We start from the raw sequence: 11,999 nt of genomic DNA on the forward strand, positions 1-11,999 counted from the left end.
ATAGATGATCAGACAGTAAACACTAGTATATACTGGTGGTCAGTGATACTGGCTGTAACTGTCTCTCAACAGCGCTCATACACTACATGTAATTCAAACCAGCGGCCACCGGTGACTGATGTTTGCTGAGTCATGCCAAGACAACGTGCCTCAGGAGACATTTGTGCTGTTCACATGTTCGTGTTGTTGAAAACAACCTGACGGAGTGTGGACAGAGGCAGAGGATGAGCGGTTGAATGAATGAATGGTTTGTAAAACACAAATGTATAATGTATACTATGGTTGTGAGGAGCCTTTTAAGTGTTAATGTATTTATGAAATACTATAACTCCTCCTGTGAAAAATTAATGATTAGCAATAAAATCAGTAAATTATTATTAAGATCCTTCATTTAAGTAAAAGTACTAATACAATATTGGGGAAAAAATGAGAGTAAGTAAACATGCAGAGCCTTGAAGCGGTTTGGAGGCTCATTTGTACCATCAGCCATCAGACTCCACAACGCCACAGCACCCAGTACCTCCAACCCACGCAGACAAAGACTGGTTTAAAACTCCTACCTACAACGCACAAGCCTTTTGCACTATTTATATTTAATTTCCACTTTAGTAGTTTAGTAGTTTTAGTTTTGTTTTAGTTTTGTAATCATGGTGTTAAATATGATTATAGTTATGTTATACTATGTTATTAACCTTTTATTAACTGTTTATTCGTTGTTTAATTGTTGACCAGCACTTAAAAATTTCCTATTTATATTAAATTCAGATTTTATATAGACATTAAATAAGGGGGTTAAAGTAAAGTGTTACCAAAGAGGATATTAATACTGAATGTGTGCAAACAGACAAATCATTTGCCAACTTTTACACATCTTGTTTTTTTTTAAGTAACAACAATTCCCAGGGTCTCCTTTGTGCACTTTCACACGGCAGTCAGACGCTAGTTTAAATTACAGTCTAATCCACCCTGGTTTCTAAAACCAGTTTCCTCAATCAGATTTTCCCAGTCAGGGCGGGTTTTTCCTTCCATCGCCCTCCATTCACAAGTTCACTCCTCGAACCTTTAAACAGTCCACACCCTCAAAAAAATAACATGACACTGCCTTATTGATCGGATTTTGCTATGAAGGGAAAGGGAAACTGTAATATAATATCTAGAACATGTTAAGACTGGTTTCCTCTAGTTGTTCTGTCTGGATGAGATTTCACGTCCCCGGTCAAAGGACGACCAGATTTAAGACATATTTCCAGCCAATCCTCAACATGGGCGTCCTTTCGCAGCAACGCTGACTGATTCTGACCAAAATCTCTTTACGTCAATCTTTCCTAGACGGGTAGTTACATTCCTGTAAGAAACCCTTCATCTTTTTCAACACAGAGACATTAACTGGAAATTCTTTTAGCTTGCCCATGACAATAATTAGAGCATACAGACTGTGTTAAGCAATAACCAAGATATATTATAAAGGTGTAGCTGTGATTCAGTGGGTAGAGCGGGTCATCTGGTAATCACAGGGTCGGTGGTTCAATCACCACCTCCTCCTGTCCTCATGTCAGTGTATCCTTGGGAAAGACACTAAACCCAGGGTTGTTCCCCAGGCACAGCCGGATAAATGGAGAAAGTTATGTCAAGAAGTGCATTTGCCAGATCAAATACAATATGTGGATCATCAGATCTTCATGCCGGGCAGGGCTCGGTCTGCCAGCGAGATGATCCGCTGTGGTGACCTCTGTGGGGAGTAGCTGAAAGAAAATAAAAATTAAAACTGTACCAGAAAGACATCATTTTAATCTACAGCTTTTCCTCTACACCCTCTCTTACATAGTGCACAATGAACCCGTTTGAGAGCTTTTGTGGTTCACTTTTGGTGTCCATTTGCTCTGATTCAAATCAAAAACAATACCTTCAAGTGGGAAACTTGAAACTTCAGATATTTTCTTCCATCAGTAACATAAAGTAGCTCTGTAGTGGAAAAGTTGCTGTGGTCTCAGTCAGGACTGACAGTTCCTAGAAAATGGCGGAACAACGTGATTCAGGTCTGAAATGTCTGTATTTACGACTTTAGGAAAGGAAGTGCAGCTGTTGCATCGTGTTACTTTTTTCCACCCTCCACCTCCTTCTGGCAGCTGAGGGAGACCAGCAAGAATAGAGCTGCTGCAATTAAGGCTGAATTTGCCTTTCAACAGCCCACTCTGCATGTTGGAAGACTGACCCTCCACGGCTTCTCATCCTCCAACACTGCAGAGTGGGTGGGAAGCATCCCAGTTTATTCTCAGTGCTCCTTCCATCACACCGCACCTCTCAGAGGATGCAGCACTCTTTAAAGCAACAAATTATACATTTCATCCGTCATTTGGCACTAAAATAACTTCCCGAAAGTTAAATGCATTAAAGGGTAGAACAGTTTATTCTGTTAAATGTCACTGTGATGGGACTTGTTGTTGCCAAGATAACATTTTTAATATATCACACACCCACTCAAGCTCTTTAGCTGACAGGTCATATTAAATGGTAATTGAATAAAACCAGATTCTTGGATAGACGTACCAACACAAAGACACAATGATGTTCTACTTTTATTTGTGCATTTTACAAGAATTCTAAGCATTTCCCATCAGTAGAAACTCTGATTATGTCTTGTAGAGAAATATATCATATATAATATAACAGTTATTGGTCTGGTCAAATATATCACTTATTGATTATGTGTCAAACTCTTTGTGCTTTAAAAACAACAGAAAATGTCAGCTGATACAGATAGATGATAGAAAGCGTCACTTTGCAGAAGCCCACACAGATTTTGGACGATTTAACCAAACCTATATTCTAATTTCCTATGTTTTGTGTGTGTGTGTGTGTGTGTGTGTGTGTGTGTGTGTGTGTGTGTGTGTGTGTTTGTGCCTGTGTGCATGTGCTCTCTTTTCCAGTGTTCAAGGTTACATGGCAGTGAAGTCAAGCGGGACTGCCAAGTCTTGTTTGTACGTATGCAAAGACGTGCCTGATTGGTTGCATAAGAGTGAAAGAAGAAACCTCTGACCCCGACCAGATACCACCCCACCGCCAAATCACAGCCATAAATTACAGTCCATTCCTCCGTGTTTATCAAACCCCCCCCGGCTGCACTTATTTGTTATAACTCGACTACAAACACATTCAGCGGGAACTTATTGTAAAAGTGTCCCTGTAGTGTCTGTCTACCGTGAAGGAGAAAGAAAACTGCTGGCTTTGTGAGATATATTTTATTGTGGTAATCAACAGGAATTTTTTTTTATTATTATTTGTCTGTCAATTTATAAATTGTTTGTCTCACACAACAAACTAAACCCCTGTGAAGAGAAAACAAGGTGCAACTCAGAGTCAAGATTGCTTCAGATGCATTTAGTGGAAGACAAGAAGAGGTCAGTAGACATTATTTCAGTCCATCAAGCAAAGAGAGTATTTCCGGTTTCTTGCTTTGCTCAAGAAACCTGTGATATTAACACTGACTTTTTAAAATAATGTATTAATACTTAGTGTCTATTAAGCCAGAAAGATCATGAAACCAAAAAAATAAATAAATGTATTTACAATAACGGCCCTGACAAATGTACAAATTAGAGTTCTTCCCTCGAACTCTACATGTCAAAGTCCTTGGCCCTGCTCTTGGCACAAATGCCAGTGGAACCACCGTTTGTTTTCTAGGGCAAACCTATTGTGATATTTTCAGCACAAGTCAGCAAGATATAAATACAAATGTGTTGAAATGTGCTGAAATGGCAGTCAGGTGTATAAGTTAACCCACATGGAGCTTTTAGTTTGAGAAATGTGGAGGGAAAACTAATTCATCTCACCTGGGATAAGTGAAACACAGTGGTGCACAGTCTGACCCAATATCTTTATCACTTGTCCTATTAATAATAAAGGAAGATAAATAATAATGCCTCAGGCCAAGAACACAGAAAAACAACATAACCTATTATTTGACATCAATGGATTGAATAGTAGAACCGAATGAATGTAAACATTTTATCAATCAATGCTTTTTTTGGACAGCGTTGATTTCACAAAGCGAATTATATTGTTATTTGTATCCGTGTGTGTAATCCACCACAACACGAGCAGCTCTGAGTGAAACTAGGACGCTCTTCCCTCAAAGCTCTGAATGTCTGTATGAAACATATGATTACAATTAAGCCAATGTTTTTCACATAATATACTTTAATGATATACCAAAGGGTCTGGTTTGATTCGTTTACACTCCAGATAGACATTAGTTTTATTATTGTGACATAATCTCAAGGTAATTTTTTTGTCATGTATTATCTGATACAATATCTATAAAGACATTACAATGAGTCTATACTCAATCTAAATATGAGTAAGAACGTGTTAGAACATCCTGATTTTACTGTCACAACTATATATATTCTTCATGAGTGATTACAGAACATGTGAATGTAAGAAACGTGTCCCTACAACATCTAAAACCTTCAAGAATCGACGTTGGCTTCCCATCAATATCCAAGCTCTTGAAGAGATATTCTGAGTACTGTATTTCATGTTGAGTGCCAGGGCTTCCCTTTGGTCAATATTTGTTTTTTTGGATTGACGTTTTAACTTAATATAGAGCACAGATGTGTCGCAGTATTACTCCACTCTGTCTCCCATGGGCCATGCATGTGACAGGGTTTCATTTCAGATGACTTTAATTAGACTCCTTTATTGCCTGTGGGGGCCCTCCAAAATTGTGTCAAGTCTTTGATAACCAATATGTGCGGAGTTACAGTTAGATTATCCTACTCAGACTGTGTTTTTATGTCCTGAGGTTACAGACAGGGCTGAACTTTGAGGTGTTTGTTATTTGTCTTTGGTTATTTCTAATTTTGTTATTTTTAAATACACACGGGTCATGATTATGGTTGTTTGACCTTCAGCAGCACATTTATAAAGAGAAAAGGTGTCATATGTTAAATACAGAGGTAGTGTACAGCTGTATTGTATTTCCATTTAGAACAAATATTGCATTTAAAGAACGTGGAGGATGGTGGGGTTTTTTTTACCTTCTCCCAAAAATACAAGAGCAAGTGTATAAGGAATAGATTAACCAGTGTGTTTGTCTGATCTAAAGAAAGCCTCAAGCGTTAACATGTCCGACAACATCTTACTAGTTTACCTGCAGTAGTAACTTGACCCAGTGTTACCTCCAAGAGCAGCAGCATTTCAAACTACATCATTTTGTGTGGGTTACAGTTACGTTACCCAGTGTACCCATCACGTTTATCCCCAAAAGGCAACATTAAACTAAAAACAACAAAGCAAAACAAAGCAAAACCAATTCCTTGAGGACACTTACTTTTTACCTGGGACCTGTTAGCTTTATGCTAACGCCCAGGCCACAGTGCCTGGATGAGCAGTGTGTGAGGCTACCTTGCGGCTCACGCACCTGAGCGTTGCTGCTGCTGCCAGCTCTATCTTTCTACATTAGTCTGCCTTTGATAAATACAATACAATAAAGGCATTGTTAACAAATAAATGCATTCTGTCCACAGAAACACAAAAGTGCCATTAATCTGATCTAATTGTGGAATATAAGGGCTTCGAGATAAACAGTTAGTGGGGCTAATTCTCCAGTCAGGTGCTGTTAAAACCAACGGCACAACGAGATGATGTAACTAAAAGGGCAACAGTTAAACTTCAAATGGTGGAAAACTACTAAAAATACTTAACATCTACTCAGGTCAAGTGTTTCCCACAATGTTAAGACAGAGATGAATAGTTTTCCCTGTTAGTATGCATATATGATGCACCATCAAGTGTGTTTTCCCTTTTTGTGATGGAAATGTTTATAACTCTACCTTGTCATGTGTCTCCCGTAGTTGCATGCAGTCCATACTATGTATGTATATCAGTTGTATGCCAACTAACCAACTCATCATTGTATTATGTAGAATATTTAGAGTCTTATTGTTAAGTTCTAGCATTAAGATAAAAATCCACTGTTGATCTACTCTGCTGTTTTTACCAAATAAGTCCTCCAGGTTTCACCTGCAAAGTGTCAATTTCACTCCACACTCAGTTGTAAGTCATATATTTAAGGACTGTGAACAGCACTTACAGATAGTCTCACCAAAACTATGAAACATTTCTCAAATTTTCATACAAAACTATGCTATTGTCATGCACTTCATTACTAGGATCATCTGCAAATTGAAACATGACAGTTTTGTTTGCATTTGATAAAGCTCAATAACCATCTCAAGGAAGCAAAAAGTTAATCCAGTGAGAAAAGTGATGAGCTTCATCTATGCTTGTATGACAGAGATTAGAAATGTCTGTTTCTCCACCTGCAGCGAAAATGTCTTTAGTGGTATCCTCATGTCAGTAGAATGACAGTCATAGGGCTCTTCATGACGCCAGAAACAAACAAAACAAGCAACAGCTAAAAGTTACATCTCTGATTCTCTACGGGAGGAAATTTGATCACGTCCAGGAGTGGCCTGCTCATTCACTAGCTCTGATGAACACTTTGTGTCTTTCTGCTCATCTCCCTCCTCCTCCTCATCCCTGCTGATGAAGGCCAGCTCGTTCTCATAGCAGAAGGAGTTGGCGCCAGATGTTGGGAATTTTCTCTCCTCCATGTCCTTTGCACTGCATCTGGGAGTGGATGGTACTTCGAATGTTTTGTGGAAGTAGGCATAATCTATCCTGTACTGGCTCTTCTCTTCAAAGATGACAGGCTCAAAGCGGTGACCCCACAGGATCTCTGATGGCAGGTAAGAGCTTCGCGCTTGCGTCGTCATAGCTGTGGCCTCCACCAACCCTTCAAGTATGATTACTATCTCAAAGTCAGATGTTTCCAGATCTTGCTTACTGATGCCAAACAGTGGACTTTCTTCATCAATCTCATGTATGACAGTGAGGGGTGCAACCAGAAACAGGCGGTCTGTACCTTTGTCATAGCCTACATCCATGTCAATCTGATCCAGGGGGATATATTCGCCTTCCTCTGTATAACGGGGCTTGACAAGCTGGGCTCGCACATGAGCTTCCACAATGTGGCTCTTCCTTAGATTGGCAACCCTGAACATGAGGCACAGCTTCCCATCACGCAGAGCAATGACTGCATTGTGGCTGAATAGTAGAGTCTCTGCACGCTTTTTGGGCCGTGCCATCTTGGCCATGATGGCACCGATCATGAAGGCATCAATGATGCAGCCCATGATGGACTGAAAGACCACCATGAAGACAGCAGCCGGGCATTCCTCTGTTACACAGCGAGCGCCATACCCAATGGTTGTCTGGGTCTCAATAGAGAACAAGAAAGCTGCCACAAAGGTGTTGACCTGTGTCACACAAGGAACAAAACTGTCGTCCTCTCCGGGATGGTCCATGTCACCGTGTAGGAGACCGATGACCCAGAATGCCAGGCCGAATGTTAGCCAGGACACCACAAACACCAGGCTGAATAGCAGGAACATGTATCGCCAGCGGATGTCCACACAAGTTGTGAACATGTCAGACATGTACCGCTGTGACTTCTCATCCATGTTTGAGAAATGGATGTTGCATTGGCCAGCTTTGCTGACAAACCGGCTGTGGTATTTGCGTCTTGTATGAATCTTGCCATTGCCGAAGCTGCCGACTGCAGGCATGGTACTTAGTCTCAGGCCTTCTTCTTCACAGGACACGAAGCTGTGGTGGTGGGCCCTTCCGACACTCATGCCTCAGTGGGGCACAGCCACGTGGCTTTAGCCCAGCCCACAAAACTACCCAGGCTCACAGGAAGTGCACAGCTCCGTCCAAAACTGATTCAGTGTCAACTGGAATTGAAAGGTGAGACACAAAAGTAGTTTCCTGTAAAGAAGGACAGGTCAAATGTTAGTAGTGAATTAATTTACCTTTGTTTAACCAGAGGACTAAGGCAACCATGCAGTAATCTAACATATTTATTTGCACAATTGCAAATTCTCTATCTCTTTACTCCAGCACTTCACCGACTATAATTACTTTTTACTTGTAAAGCACTTTGGATCCACTGTGTTGTGTGTAAAGTGCTACAGTATATAAATAAAGTTGAACTGAGCTGAGTTTACTACTACTACTACTTCAGGACAGACTTCTTCTACTCATGATGTACTTATCTCCAATATCCAGACTCTCTCAGGAGTCACTCTGTCACTGTCAACTCTAATAGTTTTAGGACCTGTTATAATAATTGCTGCTGGTAACAAAGTAATGCCAAAGCATGTTGTATTCTCACTTGATCATTTCCCCCTGTTTAATTAGAAACAAGGCTTTTGACAAATTTTTCTCTCAACATGTCACTGATGAATGTAATTTTGAAACTGTTTAGATGTTAATTAGGTTATACTGCATCATTTAGGACAAACACGATAACTGCTTTGTATGTTGAAAACTCGTTTTCAGGTTAAGATCTTTAACCTTGCTGTAAAGAATACTAGTTAATCTACTACATTTAATTCATAGTATATCCTTCCATAGCCTACATTTGCTTTTACCTACCTCTCTTTCTCCCTGCTCTCTTGGAAATACTCTAGTATATACAATACATGTTTCTCTGATCAACAGGGTACAGAAATAGCCAGCTAATCCAATGCCCTGCCATTTTATATGACGTATCTTCTGTTTCCTCCAGCTGGCACAGCTATTAGAGTCACTGGAGTACTGTGATGAGACTGTGTGATTCCCCTGTGAGGCTGAACTGGAAAATAATATGGGCTGAAAAAGACGGGGCAGAAAATTGGGTATCACAGAAAAGCCTTGGATACAAATGGTTTGATGGTTGGAATCGATGCGATCAGGCACATTAATGGAGAAAATATTTTTAAAAAAGGGGAACATTATCCTGATCAGTCCCATCTGCAGCCTTCAGCACATGCAGCTTGTGCTGTGTTGATGATAGAAAGAAAACTTGTCATCAAGTTTTTTCAAGCTTGTTTCCTAGTGTGAGCACTTGTATTACACAGTGTGTCAAGACATTATACACCGATCAGCCATAACATTATGAGCACTGACAGCTGAAGTGAATAACACTGATTATCTGGTTATCATGTCAGTGGGTGGGATATATCAGGTAGCAAGTGAACATCTTGTCCTCAAAGATGATGTGATAGAAAATGGGCAGCGTGAGGATCCGAGCGACTTTGACAAGGGTCTAATTGTGATGGCTAGACGACTGGGTCAGAGCATCTCAAAAACTACAGCTCTTGTGGGGTGTTCGCGGTCTACAGAGGTCAGTACCTATCAAAAGTGCTTCAAGGAAGGACAAGCGATGAACCAGAGAAAGGGTCATGGGTGGCCAAGGCTCATTGATGTATGTAAGGAGTGAAGGCTGGCCCGTGTGGTCCGATCCAACAGACGAGCTACTGTAGCTCAAACTGCTGAAACCGTTAATGCTGGTTCTGATAGAAAGGGGTCAGAACACACAGTGCATCACAGTTTGTTGCTATGGGGCTGCAGAACATTATTACCACCAGGGCGCCCAGCTGGTCATAATGTTATGGCTGATCGGTGTATGTTCGATATAAAATCGTTGATATATCAACTTTGTGCTAGTGGCTTTGAACTAAATGCTAACATCGACATGCTAACAAGCGTACAATGAAAATGCTAACATGTTTAGCAGGTATAATGTTCACTGCTTAGCATGTTTGCGTGCTAACAATAGCTTATTAGCACTAAACACAAAGTACAACTGGTGGGATAATTTGGTCACAAATCAAAAGCATTGGACAAATTTAAATTGAGACGTAATGATGGCGCTAGATACACATTCATATCCCCCTCATGCAATCACTGTCGCTGGAGGAAAAGTCAGAGATCATCAAAGTCATTAAATTAGGATTCATCCTCCACAAATACAAACTTCTGTGGCATCTGATAGTTGTTCAGATATTAGTCCGATATAAGTCTGGACCAAAATGGTGGACCAACAGACAGATGGGCAGCCATCCATACTTCTAGAGTGGCTGGAAATCAAATGTCTATACTGTATCTGCATTAGGACCAAAGACACTGAAAGATGCTGCAGATAAATTAGTTCTTGAGTCTTCAGCAGCGATAGAATATCTGTGTCATCTTATTGATGTTAAGCTGTTCTGTAACTTCATAGCACCATTTTATTATTCTAGGTTTAATTCAACACTGGCTGCTGTCTGTGCTGATGGAAGGAACTTCACTCATTTCAAGTCATAAAATAAGATGCTGCCACACCATCGCACTGCAGACTAGAAGGACCTAGAGGAAAGCATTTCAATAGGTCAGCACAAGGTGACACGTTGTTCACCAACTGGCTGTGACATGATGTTGACGTTTTGATGTACTGTTGTCTTTTAGATCATTATTATCATGATTGATTTTGATTAAATGATTAATATTCCAGGATATCCGAGAACTCATAGGATCACCAAATTGATTGGGTAAACTCAGAAGACCAGGTGAAGGTCCTTCAGATGATTGTTTTTTCTTCAAGATGGAGTCAAACACCAAATAATGTACCTCAGCGCTCTAAGAATGTACAGTTATAGGGTCTGGGTTTCATCCTTAATACAGCTTCAAAATGGGGTCATAAAGGCAGGTGTCCCCATAAGTGATACTCAGGACAGACTATAGCCATGGATATTAATATGCTGATTATACAACAGAACAGGTATGTAACAAAACAACAGGTAATCAAAAGGAGATTTTAAAGGATTACACAGTTTCTATACAGATTCAATTTGAGGTATGTTTCAAACCCTCAGCTCAATTGTAAGAACACAACCATTAGGACGACAATGTGTATCGGTTTGTTTTACGCAGTAGTTGCTGTTTCTCAATGCTCTGGTTGCTAGGAAGCAGGATGTTGAGTGTCCAAAGGATATTAATAACTAATACTCTGTGCGACTGCTCCTCAGCGCTCACAAGACCCACACTCTGCCTGCTGGGCTGTGATCTTAGTGCTGGAGCAGAGATTAGTCTATTTCTCTGCTGACGTTTTTCTCACAATAGAAAATATATTTGAATTGAACAATGAGAGACAGACCACAGGTGCGGAAATCTATGAAAGGGTGTTGGCTACAGTATTATATTTATAGATTATCTGTCTAAAATCACAAAAAGCTTACCTTGTCTGCAAGTGTTCCCAATAAATGTTAATTTCCAGCTTTCCTTTTCTTCCAGATCTCCCAGTCTTTTAGCCAAACTGCTGCATGTTTCTTCAACTCTTCGCTTCTGTTACGGGTAGAACCACTCTATCCTCCTGAGGCAGAAAAGTAAATGGCCACAGAGTACCATCATGTCTATGCCTCCAAGTTTTAACGCTTCTCCTTCTCCACTCAATGAGGAGAGCATTACAGTCACTCCCACTGTCAAGTCCTCCAAAGTTACTGCTCGATTGATATCCAGTTGATCAGAAACAGACAAGAAATTAGAAAATGACTTTAGTGGATCACAGAAGTCATAATTTTGTACCCCGAAATAGCACAACGACTTGATCACAGTCAAATTAAATGTCTGTAGAGCTCACATGGTCTGTAGGGTCCAATCCAATCAAAAAATCAATTCCTCACAGCTTATTTTAGATTCATGGCCAGTCGAGAGTCTTACACTTTCTTGGTATATCTGCTATCTGATCTTGTTCTGCTGCAGATCCCACTCTGTATCCCACATCCAGTGAACTATTGCTCACTGCTCAGCTCTCGTCCTCCCCCTCCCTTTCACGGTGTCACTGTAGATACTTGGCATTTGGAGACTACATGCTCTTCCCCTACCAAGTGTTGCACCAGTGCTGGTCAGCAATGCTCAGAGTTGAAAGAACCAACTGGTTTATTCAGGACTACTGCGTACGTGAGAGACCACCTGAACACATACGTTTGATTTGTCCAGGTTTGATTATGTTACATATTTCTTTTCTGTGACAGTGTGGCTTCAGAGAAGGGTCAACACCATTGCTGTGTAGAGTTATATTTATTTGGACCACATTGGGTGTATTATTGGTCCAGACTTCTAATAAGGCTAAC

At 40.4% G+C, this 11,999-nt stretch overlaps 1 protein-coding gene across 1 annotated transcript; it reads right to left on the reverse strand.

Annotated features, from left to right (window-relative positions):
- Nucleotides 1–3,220: 3,220 nt before the first annotated feature.
- On the reverse strand, nucleotides 3,221–11,714 carry kcnj12b (potassium inwardly rectifying channel subfamily J member 12b). The gene is made up of 2 exons (XM_051387517.1): nucleotides 11,106–11,714; nucleotides 3,221–7,833 (listed from the first exon to the last, which is right to left on the reverse strand). Exon 2 carries the CDS (start codon nucleotides 7,698–7,700, stop codon nucleotides 6,426–6,428), a length of 1,275 nt encoding a protein of 424 aa, XP_051243477.1. The 5' UTR covers nucleotides 7,701–7,833; nucleotides 11,106–11,714; the 3' UTR covers nucleotides 3,221–6,425.
- Between the last annotated feature and the right edge of the window lie 285 nt (nucleotides 11,715–11,999).

This window comes from Dicentrarchus labrax, unplaced genomic scaffold (genome assembly GCF_905237075.1).
Source record: "Dicentrarchus labrax unplaced genomic scaffold, dlabrax2021, whole genome shotgun sequence".
Taxonomy (NCBI): Eukaryota; Metazoa; Chordata; class Actinopteri; family Moronidae; genus Dicentrarchus; species Dicentrarchus labrax.

What these genes read in the sequence shown, in the direction of transcription:
- kcnj12b (XM_051387517.1), bottom strand. Translation starts at nt 7,700, where the DNA reads ATGAGTGTCGGAAGGGCCCACCACCACAGCTTCGTGTCCTGTGAAGAA.